The following is a 20,190-nucleotide window of genomic DNA, read 5'->3' as shown; positions in this document are numbered from 1 at the left end:
GTTATCACCGGGGATTATTATGTACCCGGTGCGATCGAAGTACGATAAAGAATAAATGTAAGCCATGCTCTAACTACAGCTACAACACAGAGAGAGGGTTGACTTGCCTTGTCAGACTCCTATGCGTTCAGGAACCGGCGCGTAAAAAACAAAAGTTGGGATTAGAATCTCGCTGTTTTTGCTCAGAAGAGGTATAAATTCTTGCTAAATGTTACTGTAGAAATGGACACCGCGCAAAGGAGACAAATAAGATTATACACGCGTGGAACACTTCGGCGTGGGGGTAAGAGACCGTGATCGATGGTTCCGGAGCTTCTCCGGAATTCGATTAAAAAGAAAAAACTATTAAAATGGAACAAAAGAACGCAAATGGAGCGAGAGGCAAAGAACCGTGTTTGGTTACCTGTTCAGGGCTTCGACCTTGACCATGTGAGGATCTACTTCCGCTTTGAAATTGGCCAATTGCTTGATCTGTTTCTTAACTTCGTCGATGTCGCTGCCCAGCGGACCCATGCGGGCGAACTTCTCCTCGGCCTCCTGCAAGAACTCCAAAAGGTTCTGCAACGTTTCGTGGAACTCCATGGCCTTCTCCATCGCGTCGATCAAATTCTCCTCGCGTCTGGCGTATAGGGCGGTTACGTTGTCCCAGGTTTGCTCCAGGTCCTCGATGTGCTTCCTGACCTCGGGTTTGTCTGGTTCGCCGCATAGACCCATCAGCTCGTGGCCGGAAACGCGTACCTGCTCCACGTCCGGTTTGGTCTGGTCGATCTCGTGTCTGATTTCTTGCAGGGCGACCTGTTGCTGTTGAATGGCGGCCGGCTGAGCGGCTGGCGGCGCCTGACCAGCGAGAGCGTCTTGCAGCTCTCGCAGAGTCGACATCACGCCGTTCAGCTCGGACCAGAACTTCTCTGCTATCGTCAGGGCATCGTCCAGCGTGTGTCCTCGCTCGTTGGTGGCTTTCTGCACGTCGCTCCATAGTTTGTTCAGTTTCTCGAGCTTCCGTTTGATGTCCTTCACGGCTGGATCGGCTCTGTTGCCCGCCTTGCTGATCACGTCGTCCGCGGCGCGTCTCACGGCCGCGTACGCCTCCGACCTTTGGGCCAGTTCGTCCACCAGGCCCGAATTCTCCTCCATCTGGTCCCTGAGGCGACCAGGATGAGCGCTGATCGGTTCCGCGCCGTGTACCTGGTCCGCCGTGGAGGAAAGAGCGCGCAACATACCCTCCAGTTTGTCCGAGAATTGAGAGGACTCCTGCAACGCCTGTTCCAGAGTCTGTTGTCGACTTCGTAGCTCGGCTCTGAGGGCTGCGTACCGAGCAGTGTCTGCTTCCAGGATGTCCTGTATCTTGATACCTTCCTCCTCGTTGCAGAGCTTCAGCAGTGCCTCGCCGGTCTTGTTCAGCTTCTCGACCAAGGGTTTGTGCTCGTTGATGCTCTGCAACAGGAGCTCGTTCTTGTCCTGTTGAGCAGCGATCAGGTCGGGCCTCAAGGCTGGCATAGGGAGCATGGCGACCTGTTGTTCGGCCTCCTCGAGCCAGCTGACCAAACCGATGTGGGTATCGCGGAGATGCTCGGCCAGTGGCAATGCTTGCTCCAGAGCTCCCAGTCTGTCCGCTGAGAGGCCAGACACGATCTCCATGGTCTCGCGGAGGTCCTCCATCTTTTCTCTGATGGTCGAGGTATCCTCGTGATGGCCGTTCTCGCGTATCACTTTCTTCGCTGTCGATATCACGTCCCTGACGCGACCTTTCTGACTGGATATGTCATCGTTCAGTGCTTTGTGCTCCTTCAGCTGCACCCTGATGATCTCGGGCTCGCTGCTCGGTGGTTCCGCCTCCCGCAATTGATTGTCCACTTCGCGGAACCATTCCAGTAGATCGTCGATGTCGCCAATAACTTCCAGAGAACGCTGCTTGCTCAGCTGAATCCTCTCGGCCTTTCGTTGGATCTGTTCCGCGATAGCATCGAATCGTCTATTGTCCCTAGTGACCAAGCCCTCTATGGTCGCTGCACCCTCGCCCGGTGATAGCTGAGACAGCTGTGGTCCAACGGCATTGATCTTGTCCAAGACTGGTCTGTACTCGGATATTTCCATTTCCAATCGCACGATCTCGTCCTCGCGAGGCTCCGCGGATTGCAGAGCGGATTCCGCGGCCTGCATCCAATCCATCAGCCGATTGTGATTGTCGTGGAACTGTTGGACCAGCGGCAGGGACTCTTGCGCGTGTTTCAGTAGATCCGAACCACGGCTGACCAAATCGTTGAATCGTCGTTGCAGGGAATCGAGCTTGTCCTTCAGTTGAAGGGCCTCGTCGCTGGAGATGTGTTTCATCAGTTCCAAGCCTGCATCGGTGGTACTGTCTACCTCGGTCTGTCGCGTTGAGACTTCTTCGGTCAAATCCGCAAGATCTTCCATCTGCTGGAGAAGCTTCTCCGTGTGTACTGCCAAGACCCGATACTTCGATAACCTTATCTCCATGCTCTCCATCCAGGCCTGGAGTTCTTGATAGCTCAGAACCAAATGACGCAAGCCTTGTCTGGATCTCTGCAATAATCCACCGAGTGCCTCCGACCGTTCCACCAAAGCTGCGTATCTGTTAGCAGCGTCTTGTAATTTGTCAGCCAGCAAGCTAGCCTCATCCTCGCCTACAAGGGCCATCAATTGACTAGCTATTTCGGTGAGCTCGCTGAAGTCGGGCTTCCTCGACAGAATGTCTTCGTGAAGAGCGTCGTGTTCCGTAACGCGTTGCTGAATCTTCTCCTCGTCCGTTGGTACCAGCTCCATGTCCCTAACGCGTTTCTCCGTTTTGTCCAACCAGATTGCCAGCGGGACCAGTTTGTCCTGGAATTGTTTAGCTACGCCCATTGCTTGTTCGAGCGCTTCCATTCTCTCTGCAGCACTTTCCGTTAGGTTGTCAAATCTTCCCACCAATTCTTTCAACTGCTTCTCGATCATCTTTCGTTCCTTGGGATCTGCTCCAGCCGCCACCTCTTGGCCCATGTTGTACAAAGACGACATCGAGTTCTGTCGGTCCATCAGCATCTTTTTCAAGAACTTCTGCTCCTGCAGCTGTGCCTTGACCACCTTGTAATCCGAAGACGGTGGCTTCTGATTGGAGACCATCTCCTCCGTGTCCGTTAACCATTTCTCCAGCCCGTCCAGAGCCTCTTGGAATTTGCCCGACTGAAGAAGCCCCACGTCCAATCTTCTGTCCCGCTCGTTCAACCTATCTTTCAGGTCGTTCCACTTGTCGTTCATCTTGTCGACATCCTTTTCGATATTGCTGGTATTAACGTCGCGACCGGCAGTCTGAATCAAACCCTGGCCCAGCGAGTTGCAATCTTCGACGGCACGGGCCAACGGCTCTATCTTGTGGAGTTTCAGAAGTCTGAAGTCCTCCTGTTGTGCTTTTATAGATTCTACTTCTGACCCAACAGGCCTGAACCTCCTGAACTGTTCGTTTGCTTCGTCGATCTCTGAGATTACGGTGGTGTGCGCCTGATAAAATTCTTGCAGCTTGTCAAGTGTTGCGGTAAGTTCGTCGTGGCGGTCCCGAGAACGATCGTCGAGTTTTCCGATTTGTCGTTTCAAGCCAGCGACCTGCTCTCTGGTAGCTACGGCGTCAGCCGCGAAACCATAATCGACCAAACGTTCGCCGAGGCTTTCCAGATCGGTGACTTCCTCGTACAATCGGTTGACCTTGCTGATCACTTTCGTCGTTTCCTCTATCTGAGATCGTACAATTTTAATTTCTCTTCCCGGTGCTCTCATCGAGTCCAATTCCTTCTCGAGACTGGAGACCTGTTGACCTATCGATTTCACGTGATCGTTGAATTGCGCGACAGCGGTAGCTGCACTCTGCAATTCGTTGCATCTGTCGTCCAACTTCGCTTGCAGGTCGTTGATTCGATCGTTCAGATTGTCCACCTCGTCCTGCAAGTGCGTCGCGTCGACACCTTGTTCACCAGCCTTGTTCGCCAAGTCATTGGCTTGCTGTTTCACGCATTGCAGAGGTTTCTTCAAGTTTGTCGTCTCTTCTCGTAAACTCTGAAATAAATGACATCGCCTTCAAGCACTGGAACCGACAAATGGTTATCATAATTATATACCTTTATCCTATCGAGAAGCTTCGGATCTTTAGCCGCTCCACCGAGAGCGTCGTGAGATGCCAATTTATCCTCGCAACGCTGCAAGCCGTGTCGCAAATCTCGCAAATTTTCGTTGAAGTCCATCAAATGTCGCGCAGTATCTTCCAAGGATTGTGTTCTTGTCAGTAGATCTGCAACATCGATCAATTCATTTAGATTCAACGTAACCTCGATCAACCTTCAATATAAACTCAAGAAAAAGCTTACCGTTGTTCAGCTTGTCCCACCTAGTCTTCATGGCACCAAGTTCATTTTTGACGTTCTGTTTATCAATGTCACAAGCTCCGAGGAACGTTTCGCCCAGAGTCTTATTGTTTTCGAACTCCCCGGAATGTTTCCAGACCTCATTTCTGAACGACGAAAGTTCTTTGAGTTGTTTTTCAATGTCCTTGCGTTTGAAGGAAGCTGGTTTCAAACACTCGAGTCTGTCTTCGGCTTGTCGAAGCCACGGCAAGAACGAATCTTGCGCTTTATAATACTTCTTGCAGTGTTCCGCGCAGGTCTGCAACTTTGTGTGCCTATCGAGCATGTCTTTCTTCAAACGATCCCACTGCGAATGCATTTTGTCCAAGTCGCGTTGCAGAGATCGATTCTCGACTTTCTGAGACCGTGTAAGCATGTCACGTCCCTTGTTCAGCAGCATGATGACCTCGTGTTCTTTGCCCATTACGTTCCTATATATCGGCTGAAATAACGGAAGCACAAACGATAAAGACGCTTAAAAAATCAGTAAAATAATCATCTTACCTCGTGATGATCGAGTTGCTGCTGCAAGATGTCTCGGTCAGCGGATACCAACAATTTCTCTGACATGTTTCCAAGCTCATCGGCAAGCCAACCCAAGGTTTTGGTGCAGGAGGCCTCGAACTGTCTTCCATCTCGTAAGTTACCCTCGATCTCAGCTTTCTTGTGGTCCAATTTCTTTTGAAGGTTCGTGTAAAGTTTACCAACGGCAGCCAACTTTCCATGGATCTCGGATTTTGAGGCCGGATCGCTCAAGACTTCGCAGAGCTGTTCACCCGCTGCTTCGGCGTCGGCCAGCAAAGGTCTTTGGCCTTCCAATTGTCTCTCGAGGTTCTCGATTTTCCGCAGCTGATCCTCAGGGTCCTTCTCGAGGGTCAATTCGTCCAGATTGTCCGAGATTCCTTGCAGAGCGTCGCGCAAACGGTTCAGACTCGCGTCGAACTCGCGACTGGTGTCAACTGCGTCTCCCAAACTTTGCGCCCTCTCGTCGAGTCTGGACAACTGATCGGCCCACTTGTCCAAAATAGATTTCAACTTCGCGCTAGTTCTCTGACCATCCGTGGAATCGATTCCTATCACCCCGAGAATATTCTCTCCGACTTGCACCAAGTGATCCAATTGAGGCTGCTGAGTACGGAATTCTTCCCGCAAAACTTGAACCTGCTGCACCTGACTAGCAACCATTCTAGGATCGGCCGAGATGGGACCCAACGCGCTCAACATTCTCTCTTTCGACCCGAGCCACGACACCAGGCCCTCTGATGTGTCGTAGAAGTCCTTCACGTCGTCCAAGAACTTTATTCTATCCTTACAGCGTTCGCTGAACGATCTCCATCGGCTGGTTACATCTTCCATCTCATCGTTTAGTCTGTCCACACCGTGTGCTCCCTTCTTACGTCTGACCAAATCGCGCACTTGGGTCCTGGTAGTGTCCAGCAACGATTGCTTTTCGTACATTTCCTCGATCACGATCTTGATCTGTTTCGCCGTCTTGTCCGCCTCCTCTTTCGTGTTTGGTATACACTCTTTCGGTATTTGTCGCTGAATCTGCAACATTAAAAAGAAAAAAGTGCATCGATACGGACAATAAACATTTTCCTGTCCGACGTAGTACTCTATCTCGCAAGATACACGTTACCTTTTCCAGAAACTGGGACAGGGTCTTCAAGTTATCCACGTGTCTCTTGAGTTCGTCTCTCACAGAGTCCAATTCTGTTTGCCGGTCGGTCAAGCGCACGCCCAACAATCCGTACCTATTGTTGATCTCAGAAAGCTGTTGCTGAACAGGCGACAAGTCCTCGAGATGAAAACCGTCTTGACTGGAGCGGCGGCTACTGAATCCGCTGCTACCACCTGGAGAGACCGGACTTTGAGCTGCATACAATTTAGCGGGAGATGGTGAGCGACCGTCTTGTGACATTCGTCGTACTACAAAAAAAAATGTGTGAGAGTTGAGCGAACTGTGCTGGTGATAGAGTCGTAATGATTCGTCAAGGTATGAAGAGACGGGCCGTAGAGAGAATGCTATCGAGCGATTAGACAGCAATGGAATTGTCTAACGGGAATGACAGTGATCAGAATATATACCTGGTCTCTTGGTTGGACTGGTACTACCACGACGTCGAGTTGGGCTCTCGGTTCGTTCTTTCAGCAGACCATCGTAAGCGATTCCAAGATCGTTCACTTTATCTACGGTGTTACCATAATCACGGTACTCTTTCTGCACTGGTTTCAATTCGTCAGCCTGTCTCTTTAACTTCTCCAAGTCGACAGCTACGGGTTCGAGGCCCTGAACCTTGTTCTCGGTGCGTGTTAACCAATCGATAACCTGATCGCGAAGTTTCTCGTACGCGAAAAGCTGTTTCGCTCTTGAGCTGCTCAGCCGTAGCTTCTCGTCGATCAAATTGTTCACGTCCTTCCACTGAGACTCGAGAGCCTTGATCTTGTCTCTGATCAGAGCTACGTCCGTGACATCCTTCTTCGAGATCAAGTTCTTCCCGTTGCGGATCAGCTCTTCGAAGCTAGCTCGTTGATATTCCCGCTTATCAATCAGAGACTCCATTTTGCTCTCGTACTCGGCTACGTCCAGTTTGTTCAAGTCCCTCGACTCCAACGCCTCGATCATTTGAGCGTACCAGCTGTCGAACTTGGTGGTCTCTACCAAGAAGTCTCCAAGTGCCTGCGCGATTTCATCGAGGAATTCACCCCGGCGCAACGACTTGTCCATCAGCTTCTCGAACCTGACCTGAACGTCTTTCAACTTGCCCTCGATACGCTTCGCGATTCGTGTGTTGTTCGAGTTCGTGAGCAGATCCCGTGCACTGCCTGCAACTGCTTCCACGCTCAAACGATGACTGTCCAAGTCTGCTTGAAGAAGACGCTGATCCCTCTGCTGTTCTTCCAGCCGCTCTTTCTGCAAACTCGCTGGTCGCTGAATGTTCCTGCAAACAAACGATTCAAACTCATTCTTACCCAGTCACAACCTCCAAGAGAATACTCTGCAAAGTATCTCGCTTACTTGAACTGACTCTCGATGTTGTTCAACCAGAGTACCAAGCTGTCCAAAGCATCTTGCACTCCCTGGCTTCGAACCAACGCTGCATCCAATTCTTGGCACTTCTCTCCAATCGCGTTGATCAACTGTCTGTACTTGTCCTCCAAGGCTCTTGCCGGCTCTTCCAGTTCGTCGACCTCTTTCGGTGTTAACTGACCGTCGAGAGACCTCAAAAGCGCGTCAACCGTGACCTTGACGTTCTCCACTAAGCGTTCGTTAGCAAGCATCTCGTTGTTCAGCGCCTTTGCTTTGCTCAATTGGTCCTCGACTTGTTTCGGTTCCGCCGCGATCGACTCGGAAATGGCTCTGTGAACCTTCGGTTCGACCTCCTTCAGCCAAGTTTTCGCTTTTTCCAAGGACTCGCGGTAATCCCGCTGCCTTCCACCAACTCCTGAGAGCTTGTCGGCCAGGAGATTCGCCCGCGAGAGCAGATCTTTGTACTGAGCAGTGACGATCGACACCTCACCGCGCACGGGCGAGTCCTGACTAGCTATCGGTTCTTTGTGCGGCAGCCTCTGCGGCAGACTGGTCCGGAACTCGTTCAGAACATGAAGGAACTCTTTGCTCTCGTCGACGAACTTCTGCGCGGCCATTGTGATGAACCGTAGGTCAGCTTGGTGCGCTATAACGTCGCTAATGAAATCACGCGTGGCGTCCGCGCTGCTGTTCAACTTGTTCAAGTCGGACAATGAATGCTCCTTCTCTTCCAAGACTCGTCTAGCGTTATCCAGCCAGTGAGAGAACGTCGACAACTCGTTTCTATAGACAAGAGATCGATTGAAGAACTGGATAGGGGAACGGATAAAATATAAACGAGCAATGAAACTGACTTGAATTTGACCAATTCGTCTCTGGCGGCGATCAGACGTTTGACCATTCTCTCGGTTCGATCCGAGGCTCTGTCGAACCTGGTCTTCAGGGACCGACCGTTTCTCTCCAAGGTGGACACTTCCTCGCTGGACAGCACGTTGCCTCCTGTTAGAACCACTTGGCGAATCTGATCGAGGCAGGAGGAAACTGGTCGGGCGTGGGCCTCGAGGTCTTCTTTGATCTCCTAAAAATATATGTATAAAATTCTGGATTCGAAGTGAAGGGTATTGATACGTTCGAAGAACCGAATCGCCCTCACTTTCATCGCGTTTATCTGACTTCGAAGCTGATCGACGTCTTCCTTGACGTTGTCCTGCTCGGCCAGTTTGTCTTCGACCTCGGATATCCATTGGAGGAGCTTCGAGGACGTTTCGTCGCACAGTTTGTACTTTTCCTCGACCGCTTGCTATGAGAATTTGCAACAGAGAAAGGCGCGAATGTTGGTACCAATCGTGACGAACAACGTGGACGCGAGTTAACGATAATCTTATCTCCTAACGTGCTCACTTAAAACGTAAACGACGAGGGGTAAAGACCGCCTGCTTACCAACGGCGGTCTCTCTGTAAGAATCGACAAATTAAATAAAAAAAAAAGGAAAAAAAAATACAGGGACATGGTAAGCTTATAGACGTATCTCACGCATGCAAAACACATACACACACTTGGAACGTAAACAAAACTTGACAACGTTATATGTATATATAAATGTATAAATAAGTAAAATAACAAAAAAACACAGTTTAGAAGAACCCAAGAGGTCTGATTGATCTGCCAGCGAGTAATCGAACTGCATACTCGTACCCGTACGTGGTTTTGTTCTTATATGCAGTCGGCAAGCGAACGATGGTAACAGAACGGAAGCCGCGTTCTCGTCAATAAGACGCGTCTGCAAGCAAGTATTATATAAACTGAAAGAATACGATTTCGCGATACGAATAATGACGACGGTGACAAACGAAATGACGAGAGAAAGGGGGGCAGGGGGGTCATGGGGGTACTCGTATGTACGTGGGATTTGTATGGTATCGTGAGATTTCCGCAAACTCGTGCTAGAAAGAAAACAGGATCGAGCTAAAAAAAAACGAGTAACGATAATACCTGAAAAAAAGGAAAACTTCAATGTAACAATTGCAATGTAACGGTTGAAAAATAAATGACTGTTCTGATAAATGGGGGGGGTGGGGGGTGTTTTTTTGGGGTGTGCGTTCGATGATAAACCTTTGGTCGAAGCATGCGATATCGCACGTAACACGTGGCTACGCGTTGAACGACTAGTCGCTGTCGATTCGATGGTTTCGATCGTTGCGTTATACCATGTGAAGAGTACAGGTCACCTAGGTGCCGTGATTACGCGTTAATACATTATTTTACTTTCGTGCTTTCCTTCTGTCATGTGCTTGATTCCCATACGGAATTTAAAATCAATTTCCATGGAGTTAAAATGGTGACTGGGGTACAAATCGTTCGAAGGAAAGCGCGAAACGTTCGGCGAACCAACGTGCAAATTACAACAAACGTTATTACGATTAATACTATGATCGAGTTAGCATTGCCGATGCGATCAGGCGACACACGAAAAGATCGATAGAATTATAATACATCAGAGTCGATCGCGACGTACGACGACGTATATTTTGCGGACGATTCGTCTTAGACATTTTTTCCTTTTTTTAATCGGTAATACGCGCACCGTCGATTAGTATTACGTATGACAATTAGCCCCCTGTTACGTGATGTGAATGACGTGCGTACTGGTGTAGACATGAGATGCGAGTGCGAACGAGGGGACGGATAGGAGGAGCGCCCCACTGATGATTTTTTCTCATTTTGGCCTCTACGCGGATCGTGGCACGCTCTTAGGGTCTCCATGCAGGGCAGAGATGTGGTACGTCGTGATGGTTACGTTTTTACTGTTGCTATTGCGGTTTGCTGCTACCGACAAGCATCGTTCGGTAGTGACAGAACGAACAATTTGCGAGACAACGTCGGGCTATCGTCGCACACGTAGAGCGATAGCCGACAGGATGCATCGTAAGCGTACAATACGTAACGATCCATAACCTTTGGCAAGCGGTTAAAAAAAATAGGATTAGATGTGAAAAGAATGGACAAAAATAAATAGCGTAAGATGTGAACAAAAATAGGAGAAGACGTGGATACCGAATAGACAGATTGACAAAATATAGCACAGGGGAAAAAAAAAAATATTCAAAAATTAAAAAAAAAAAAAAAAATATAGAAAAACAGTGAGCGTGGAAGGTATGCTCTATAGGGCGTCTCAGGTTGGTGCACACGAAATCAAGGTACGCTGTTTCTTTCCATAATGTCTATATGTAAAATTATACTATTATAAATCTATTGAATAGTGGAAAAAGTATAGATCTCATAAAATGAAATAAAAAAATTAAAGGTTAAACTAGCAGGTGTACAAAAAATCTCGCGATAAATTTACTAAATAAAAACGTAGATCGATAAGAAAAATAGTAATGGTGGACAAGTTGCGTTATTTATTAATTTGCTCGTATCATCTGTTGATTGCTTTCTATTTGAACTCATCAGTGTCCACCTGGTAAAATAAGTAAATTTCGTGTGCGCCAATTCGACAAACGCGTTAAAGAACGACGTAAGGCGTCGTGAAAGAGAAGAAGAAGAAGAGTCTAGAAAGAGTGCCACTTACCCTAGCTTCTGCGGTGAGAATATAACCCTGGTCCAGGGCTTTCGCGAAGTCAAGGCTCTTTCCCGATGGGTCTTCGATAAGCCTGCCCGCCCTAGGATCTATTATCCCGGTGTTTATAGCCTCTAACAAACTAACGATTTTACCGGTACCGGGTTCTTTGATCACTGTGCCGGAGGGATCGATCGACCCGACGTCGATTGCTTCCGTCAACGTGGCCGGTTTACGATCTAACGCGGACGCGACACGGAAGGGATCGTCGAAGCTACCGGACGCGGTGTCGTACAGTCCGAACTCTAGGGCCTCGATGAAGGACAAACCGCGTTTGGGCGTGATGAGGAGCTCCGCCTCGATGGCTTTCGACAACGGGTACAGTCTCGAGGTCTCTGTCTCCAAGACGTTACCCTTCTCAGCGTCCATTAGACCTTTCCTGAACGCCTCGGCCAATTTGATCAGCTTCTTCTTCTTGGTGTCTTTGATCAGCGCGGAATCGGAATCGACGATACCGAGTCCCACGGCGTCCTTCAACGTAACTAGCTCGCCTGTCTTCGGATCCGTCAGTTTCCCGCTCTCCGTGGACAAGTGTCCTCTCTCCACGGCGTCCTCGAAGGTCAGAGGTCGCTCGAAGTACACCTCGACGTCGCCAAAACGAACGAAACGCGGCGTCAGTTTGCCATCCGATGTACGGGGCGAGTCGGACTCGATCGTTCCTCTGACTGTTGGATCCAACTCGCCGTCAGCCAGGATGCTGTTCACCGTGACGAATCTGCCGTTCTTCGGGTGTCTGACCACGGCTGTGTTTGGATCGATCAGACGATTGTCGATTGCCTCTTGGATGCTGCACTCCTGACGGGACGGTTCCTCCTTGCGCGTGACGCTCTGACGAGCCGGTTCGTGGGTCAACGGTTTCTCCAAGGTAACCAGGAGGCCACGCTCGAGGGCAACGTCGATGGGATAGGCTCGTTTCGTTTTCGAGTCCAGGATTCGTCCGTGTGGCACGTCGATGGCGCCGTTCTCGATGCCCGCCAAGAGGGACGTTATCTGTCCGGTGATCGCGTCCTTGAGGGCGGTTGTGTCGGGATCTAGGAGGCCAACGTCGAAGGCACGCGTGAGATCGTGACTCTTATTAGTACGTGGATCGACGAACACGCCGGTCTGGCTTCTGTAAAGGTCGCAGGCGACCGCCTCCTCTATGCTGAGCGGGAACTTCGAGGATACGATGAGTCCTCTGGAGACTGCTTCTCGTAGATCGATGGATCCGCCGTTGTCAGACAGCGTATACGTTCCGCGAGTGTCGTTTATGATACCGCTAGAAATGGCCATGGTGAGCGGCATGTACCGGTCGGATTGATCGCAACGGACGATCGACGCGTCGGCATCTATCAGTTTCGCGTGACAGGATTCTGCTAGAGTGAGCTTCTGGTTGCTGGACGGATGCGTGAACCTCCCTGTGGATGGATCGTAAATGTTCATCATGATCGCCTGGTGGAGGCAGAACTCCGTGATCTCGATGTCGACGATCAGTCCAAGCTGCAACGCCAACGACAGCGATACCGATCTGTTCGCCCCTGGCTCCTTGAACATCCCCGATCGTCTGTCGATCACTCCCGCGCGACAGGTTTCCGCTAGCGAGAGCAACATGTCCGCTCGTTTGTCCCAGTAACAGGGAAGCGTAGGATTGATCAGACAGTTCCTCATGGCTTCGTGCAGAGTGACCGATCTCTCTGTCCTGGGATTGGTGATCTTTCCGGTCTGTTCGTCGTAGAATCCTTTGTGGATCACCCGCTGCAAGGACATGGCCGCTCTGTGATCGATGATCAAGCTGGCGTTGTAAGCTTCTTGCAACGACATCACAGAGTCTGCTGTGACGTTCACTTTGCCGGTGGTACCGTTGATGTAGCCGGTCCTTATGGCGTCCATCAGCGAAATCCTCTCCCGGAAACCGCTTCTGCCGTCCTTGACAGTCACGGAGTCCGCGTCTATCAGGTTCCTCTGGATCGCCTCCAGTAAACTGAGGTACACGCCCGTTTGGGGGTCCAGGAACGTGTTCGTTCTCGTGTCCAGAATACCTTTGGAAATGGCTTCGCTGAAGGTCATCGGTCGTCTGGTCTCCAAGAGCAATCCGTGCTCCAACGCCTCGCGGAAGTCCACGCGTTTTCCTTTCTCGTTGGTCACCGTTCCAGTTTTTGGATCGACGATCAGTTCTTTGATCGCTCTGTCGAAGGTGATCGCTTTGCCGTCCGGTTGGCGTAGCACCACCGCTGTGCTGGGATCTATAACGCCGGCTTTGATCGCACGATCGGTCGGTAGCTTCTCGCGAGTCTCCGGAACGATGAAGCGACCGGTCGTGGGCTCGTAGAGACCCTTGAACACCGCCTCTGGTAGCGAGATCTTGCGCTTCGCAGGGACGATGATCCCGTGATCGAGAGCGTCCGTCAGCGACAAAGGCGAGCTGGTCAACGGATCGAGGGCTGTGCCGGTTTTAGGATCGATCAGGCCCTGTTTAATGGCTTCGCTCAGCGAGATTATTTCACTGTTCCTCGGATCCTTCACGGATGAACTGTCTTTGGTGATCAAACCGATTTCGAGCGCCTTCTCGAGGGTGTAGATCTCGCCGTCTATGTTGAACGTGCCTTTCTGGGGATCGTAAGTCTGATGGGCCAGAGCTTCTTGCAGGGTCCAAGGTTTCAAGGTGCTGAGGATGTATCCTTTCTCGTGCGCGACGTCCAGTGTCATAGGATGCGGAGATACCAGTATTCCCTTTTCGAGATCGACCAATCGACTCTCCTCAGCCTCCTGTAGGGACAATACTCTCTCGTCTCGATCGTCCCTGATCATCGTTGTTTCCCCGTCGACGTAGCCGGTGATCAGTGCCTTTTTCAAAGTGGTCTCCTCCCCCGTTGTAGGGTTCGCGACGAGGCCAGTCGTTGGACAATAATACTCTTGCACGATGGCGTCGGTCAAGGAAGGGACGAAAGCTGTGGTAGCGATGATTCCTCTCTTCAGGGCAACGTTCAATGGAAGCAGTTCGCCCGTTTTGGTGTCTCGTAATCGACCCGTGCTCGGATCCAGCAACTTCGACTCGCTGCTTAGAGCCTCCTCCAACGAGAGGAACGTTCCTGCTTTGGTGTCCTCGCACTCGCTGATGAACGCGTCGATCAGTCCTCTGCGTACGCTCTCCTCCACGTCTATCGACTGACCGGTTAACTCGTCCAGGATCTTGCCGGTGTCCTCCTCGTACAGCCCCTTTCTGATAGCAGCTTCCAACGAAATTGGTTTACGCGATTTGGGAACGACCAGTCCTTTATCGAAAGCATCCTTGACGTCGATGTTTGCTCCGGATTCCAGTATCTCTTGCAAGGATAAAACCTCGTCGCTTACAGGATCCCGAACGCTGATCGAACTGGGGTCGATCAGTCCACTCTCGACAGCTTCGTTCAGCTTCAACGTTCGATTCGTCGTTGGGTCGTGAATCTCGCAGGTCGACGAGTCGAACAAACCGTCTTCAATGGCCTCGCGCAGAGTCAGACCATCCTGACCAGCCCTCGTAGCGATTTCTGACTGATCGATCGCAGGCATTTGCTTGATCAAGCTTAAACTCACCGCCTCGAAGAACGGTATCTTTTTGCCCGACTTCGGATCGACCATGTATCCGTGATTTCTATCTACCAAAGGCTTGGCAATCGCTTCGCGCAGGGTCACGTACTTGTCCGTGGTTCTGCAGGACAGATTCTTCACCAACACTCGGTCTGGATCGAACACGCCGAGGTCCAGAACGAAACTACTGAACGAGACCACCTCCTCTGTCTCGGGATCCAAGAATTTCTCCTTTTCTAGGTCGTACGCGCCTCGAACAACGAGATCATAGACCGTTAAATCGGGCGTCACTTCGATCGTCAATCGTCTTCCATCTTCTTCGGTCTCGAATTCGGTTTCTCTCTCCTGGTCTTGTTCCGCCTCCAATTGCTCGAACTCCTCCAGAGCCTCTGCTTCGGTGGGCATCTCTTCTCTCTGTGGTGTCTCTATTTTCTCCACTTCGTCCGATTTTTCTGTTTCCTCCTCCGTTTCTTCTAATTTCATCTGCATCTCTGAATGCTGAACTGGTGATTGTGATTCCTCCTTTACTTTTATCTTCGAAGGCTCTTCCAGTTTCTCGTCTGGCTGTTTCACGAGTTCCTTCGTTTCAGGTTGTTGCTTGGACGGTTCTACCTTTCCTGTTTGCTCTTGCACCGGAGGAGACTCTTTTGGCGTTTCTGCTACCATCGATTTCTTTTCAAAACCACCATCCACCACAGACGAAACTTTTTGTTCTTCTTTTTGGCGGGAAACCTTGGCAGGTTCCTGCTTCGCGCGTGTATCAATCTCTTTGTCTTTCTTGCTCGAAGCATCGCGAACAGCGTCGTACACCGCTTTTCCAGCGAGAACTGGCGCTGCCACCACCGCCAATAGTCCCAATTTCGCGGCCTGCTTCAGAGAAACGGAACCACGACCTTCAGCGTCTTTAGTCTTCCCCGTGACAGGATCGATCATTCCCCTCTCGAGTGCTTGTTTAGCAGTGACCGTCTCGGTAGTTCTAGCGTCGTAAAGAGGAGTGTTCGGATCGACCAATCCGATCTCCATTGCTTCGGTAAGAGTGTAAGACTTCTTGGTATCTGGATCAAGAAATCTCTCGGTTTTTTCGTCGTAGATCTGATCGATTTGTTGGACTGCGTTGGTGGTAGCTGTATCGGTCTGATCGGAAGAAGCGTCCAAGAGATCGTTCTCGATAGCCTCTGGAATAGGCATCGCGACTCCTGTCGAAGGATTGGTGTAAGTACCAGCGGCGATGTCGAGCAATCCTTTCTGAAGCGCGTCGTCGAAATTCATTTTGGCGTCCTTGGTGGTAAACTCTCTGCGTTCCAACACGTCTCTGACGATTCCTCTGCGACGGGCTTCCTCGATGCTGATCGTGTCCCCGGTCTCGATATTCTTCACCTCGGTAGCGTTCGCCAACGAGTAACCTTGCGAAATATCAATGGTTTTAATAGTGACAGTTTCAGTGACGCCGCCAGAGTCGGCGACCGTGGATACGCGGCTGGCTGGCGATTTCACTACCAGCAAACCGGATTCAATGGCTTCCAATATCGGTATCGGAGTGCCAGTCGTTGGATCGACGAAAACTCCCTTCTCCCTATCTATCAGACCAGCCTCGAGGGCCTTGGTCACCTCCATGCTGTCGGACGCGACAGGACACGGCAAGGACATTATGAAGTTCTCCTTTATAGCGTCCTCGAGGAACAATTGATCACCGATAGTCGGATGTCGTATTTGCGTGCCGGTCGTGTCTATCAAACCGCGTTCGAGCGCCACGTTGAACGTCATGCCGACTGGAGGTATCTGTTCGCGACCTTTGTTCGAATCCACGAACACGTTTGTCTGGACAGCCTCGACCAGTCCTACGCTCTCGCCTTTGGTGGTTTTTATCAAAGACCTTTCCGGATCGACGAGACCGCTCTCGATCGCGTTACGAAGAGTCTCGGTGCGACCGTTCGAGCACTCTAGATTCGACAGAGGGTCGACTATCTCGCAGAGAATCGCTTCTCTGAGAGTAAGATGAGCGCCAGTCTCCGGGTGAACAACTTTACCCTCCACGGGGTCTAACAAACCCTGGCGGTACAAGCCAGGAATCGACAGGCTCTTCGCCAGAGGTACCAGCACGTCGGCGCTCTCCGGATCCAAAATTCCACGCTCCACTGCCTCGCCAATGTTCAATACGTCTCCTCTCTGAGGATCGATGATCTTCCCTGATTTCGCGTCTATCCGTTTATCGCGAATAGCTTCCGAGAGCGTGACGAGTTTACCATTGTCCGTTGTCATTTTGCTGGCAAAAATCTCGGCCGTCTCTGCGTCGATCAGTCCACTCTCCACGGCTTCCTTACTGTTCACTACTCTCTTTCTCATCTTCTGAAGCACGATAGGTTTGGCTTCGTCGAATTGGCTTTCCATGGCTTTCCCAATGGTCACTGTGTATTTGGGCTCGTAGCTCGCTTTAGATGTCAACGTTGCGTCTCTACGTTCCGTCTCTGGTTCAGCTTCTCCGTCGGTCCTCGAGACGGACGATTCTTCGGTTGGAGGCGTGAAAGATGTGACTGGCTCGAGGGGCGAACCCACGACGGTTATTATGCCGAATTTCGCCGCGTCTAATAACGATATTTTCCTTTTCTCGTCGACTTTGTACTCCGCTTTCTCTTTGTTCACTATGCCACGTTGAATGGCCTCCATTATTCCGATATCCTTCTCGGTGAGGGGGTCTTTAACGACCACCACGTCGTAGGGCAAAGTGCCGTCGGACAGGGCTGACAACAGCTCGCTCGATCTTCCAGTTTCGGTCGATATGACCAGAGCCGTGCTTGGATCGTAGATGAGACCTTTCGAGACTCGTACAGGATCCGGTATCGAGAGACTAGCTTCTGATGGAATGATCTCCAACTGTTTCGAAGGATCATCTGATCGCGACAACTCGAGTTTGTCCGGTTCCCCGGATACCTTAGTAATTCGTAATAGTCTCTGTTGGGGGCTTTCGTCTGCAGGAGTCCTACCTATCAAGATCACCAAACCTTTCTTGATCGCTTTTTTCATTGAAATTTTTTCTGGTTCAGCGTAGTGACCCGTAGAATCTAAAATGTTCTTTTCTAAACTTCGTAGCAGGGACACTTTCCTTCCGTTGCTCGGATCGATCACGAGACCCGAATTAGGATCTATTATTCGAAGTTTCACGCACTCCTCGAAGGAAACCAATCTGTCAGTTCCGGGGATTATAAACAGACCCGTGGTTGGATCAAACAACTTTTGATGGATCGCATCGGAAAGCGACCATCCGTCGGTAGGCAATTCGAACACGCGTTTTTCCGTCGGTGAACATTCTCTGGAGCGTTCATTGATCGTAAAATCGTCAGTGACGGTCGTGTCCTGATCTTGATCTGGATCTTTACGATGATTCGACCATGACAGACGCTCGACGTTCGTATTGTCATCCGGGGACATACTTCTCATGGTACGTAATACAGTTTCGTTCTTATTTTTAACTACATTCTTAGTATCTACCCCCGAGAAAGAAACTATGGTCGTGGTGGTGCCAATCGCTCTAGGTACGTTGTCGTTTAGCTTAGACTCCAAAGATTCTTCGGACTCGGAAGATTCGTCGACGTCCATCGTACTATCAACGGAAGGCGATCGTTCATTCGCGTCCGTTGGTCTCTTGTCGACTATTCTTTCGACCACCTCCTGTTGAACTTCTCTGACTTTCGTTACACTCTGCGTGGTAACGGTGACATTCAACAAACCAGTGAGCAAAGCAGCACCGTCAGGCGTGATAAGTCCTCGTTTAATCGCGTTTTCTAGAGGCACTGGCTTCTTGGTCCTAGGATCTAACAAAAGACCAGTTTTGGGATCGAGCAGTCCGGCGAAAACGGCTTCGAGAAACGTGATCTCTTTACCCTCTTCGATAATTCCTATTCCTCGGTTCAGCATCTCCGAAACCTCTGGTCGAACGTAGCCTTGTTCCTCTGCTTTGGCCAGCGAGACCGTCTCACCGGTGTTGGGATCTACTATGTAGCTACCACCAGACTTCGAACTGATCAAACCCTTGAGCAGCGCAGCGTTCAGGGTCACGTACTCCCCGGTCAGCGGATCTTTGAATCCGTCCACGTCGAATATCGTCTTCTGAGCGAGCGAAGTGATGAGCCCCTTCTCGACTGCTTCCGAAATAGCGCACTCCTCCGTGGAGTCTCTGTAGGTGGCCTTCTCCGGATCGATTAAACCACGGTTCAACGCCTCCGACAGTGTGACTCTCTCGCCGGTTCTCAGGTCGACGATCGAGTTCAAACGATCCGTGTCGAGAACGCCTCGCTCGATCGCCTCCGTCACGGTCAACTTCGTTCGATGCGCGGGACTAGTGATCTTCCCGCCCTCGTCGATGATCCCCGAATCCCGACAATCTTTCAGCGTCATCGGCTTAACGATCAGCCGCCTTCGACGCGCCTCCTTCAACGACAACTTCTCCATGGTCAGTCCGTGCATGTACTTCCCGGTCTTTGGATTAACGATACCCTGCTTCATGGCCTCCAGAAGCGTCACTTTGGTGTCGTTCTTCGCGTCCACGATCTCTCTCGCCGTAGGATCCAGAATCCCTTCCTCGATCGCCTCGTCGATAGCGTAACTCTCACCGGTGATTCTATCAAGCACGCGTCCAAGCGTCTCGTCCACCAAACCCTGCGATATCGCGTCGGATAACGGCAACGCGCTCCTCTTCACCGTAACGGTCACGTCTAGCTTGGCCAGGTAGCCTCTCGCGTGCGCCTCCTCGACCGACAGCCTCTCGCCGTCCTCCGTAACGAATTCGCCCGTCCGCGGGTCCAACGCGGAACCTCTCCCTTCGACCGTGTCCTCCTTTATCGCATCGGCTACGCTAACCGCCTCGCTCGCGTCGACGGGCGTGCTCTGTCTGTAAGTTACCTTCGCTCTATCCCCGGGCCCGGACCCGTCGGTTTTCTCCGCGTCGTACAGCTCCCGTTGAATCGCCTCGAGCAGAGACACCGGTCGTCCCTCCTCGTCGAACCCGCACGGGCCCAACAGACGATCCGCGAGCCGCGAGTCGATTATCTTCTCACGAGCCGCCTCCTCGATCGTCACGGTCTTTCTGCTGTCCGAGCACGCTATTCTACCCTTCCTAACGTCCAGAATCCTAAGACTAATCGCCTCGCCAACCGTCAACACGTTCCCCGTTCTCTGATCTACGATACCCCTAGCCTCTATTACGTTCTCTGTACCTATACCCTCTTCCGCCCTCTCTATCCTCTTTAAACTCCTAATCTCGCTAAAATGCACGCTGCCGCCGCTGCTGGTCCTCGACCAGGACGTCTCGTCCCTCTCGTCCACGCGTTCCCTCTTCTCGTCGTTCTCTCGTCTTCGCGTAATTTTCTCTCTCTCGATCTCGTTCTCCGAATGCGCGGTCGGAACGATCGCGACATCCTGACCGAGACGAGACCCGTCCTGGGAACTCGAATGGCGTGTAGTGTCGCTGGACAAGACCGTCTCGGTCCTCTCCGTCCGCTCTGTCCTCTCGTGCCGCTCCAAACTGTACCTAAGAGCAATCAACGAAATTGTAAAATCCTTTCTCAACGCGTGACATAGATCATCGAGCGTTCGTGCGATTTCTTTA

At 51.0% G+C, this 20,190-nt stretch overlaps 1 protein-coding gene across 1 annotated transcript in view; it reads right to left on the bottom strand.

Annotated features, from left to right (window-relative positions):
- Positions 1–20,190, bottom strand: part of LOC122396506 (microtubule-actin cross-linking factor 1) — a 66,891-nt gene that overhangs the window by 16,600 nt on the left and 30,101 nt on the right. The window contains exons 19-28 of the mRNA XM_043395037.1: positions 10,995–20,112; positions 8,576–8,722; positions 8,277–8,500; positions 7,411–8,205; positions 6,480–7,333; positions 6,031–6,320; positions 4,896–5,939; positions 4,356–4,833; positions 4,110–4,279; positions 404–4,047 (exon numbers count right to left, since the gene is read on the bottom strand). Of these exons, the coding sequence (XP_043250972.1) occupies positions 404–4,047; positions 4,110–4,279; positions 4,356–4,833; positions 4,896–5,939; positions 6,031–6,320; positions 6,480–7,333; positions 7,411–8,205; positions 8,277–8,500; positions 8,576–8,722; positions 10,995–20,112 (16,764 nt within the window). The remainder of the gene's footprint in view (positions 1–403; positions 4,048–4,109; positions 4,280–4,355; positions 4,834–4,895; positions 5,940–6,030; positions 6,321–6,479; positions 7,334–7,410; positions 8,206–8,276; positions 8,501–8,575; positions 8,723–10,994; positions 20,113–20,190) is intronic.

Source organism: Colletes gigas, unplaced genomic scaffold, assembly GCF_013123115.1.
Source record: "Colletes gigas isolate AHSC1104 unplaced genomic scaffold, ASM1312311v1 Colletes_gigas_Sc00001, whole genome shotgun sequence".
Lineage (NCBI taxonomy): Eukaryota > Metazoa > Arthropoda > Insecta > Hymenoptera > Colletidae > Colletes > Colletes gigas.
The sequence above is the reverse complement of the archived record's forward strand: the minus strand, read 5'-3'. Positions and strand labels throughout refer to the sequence as shown.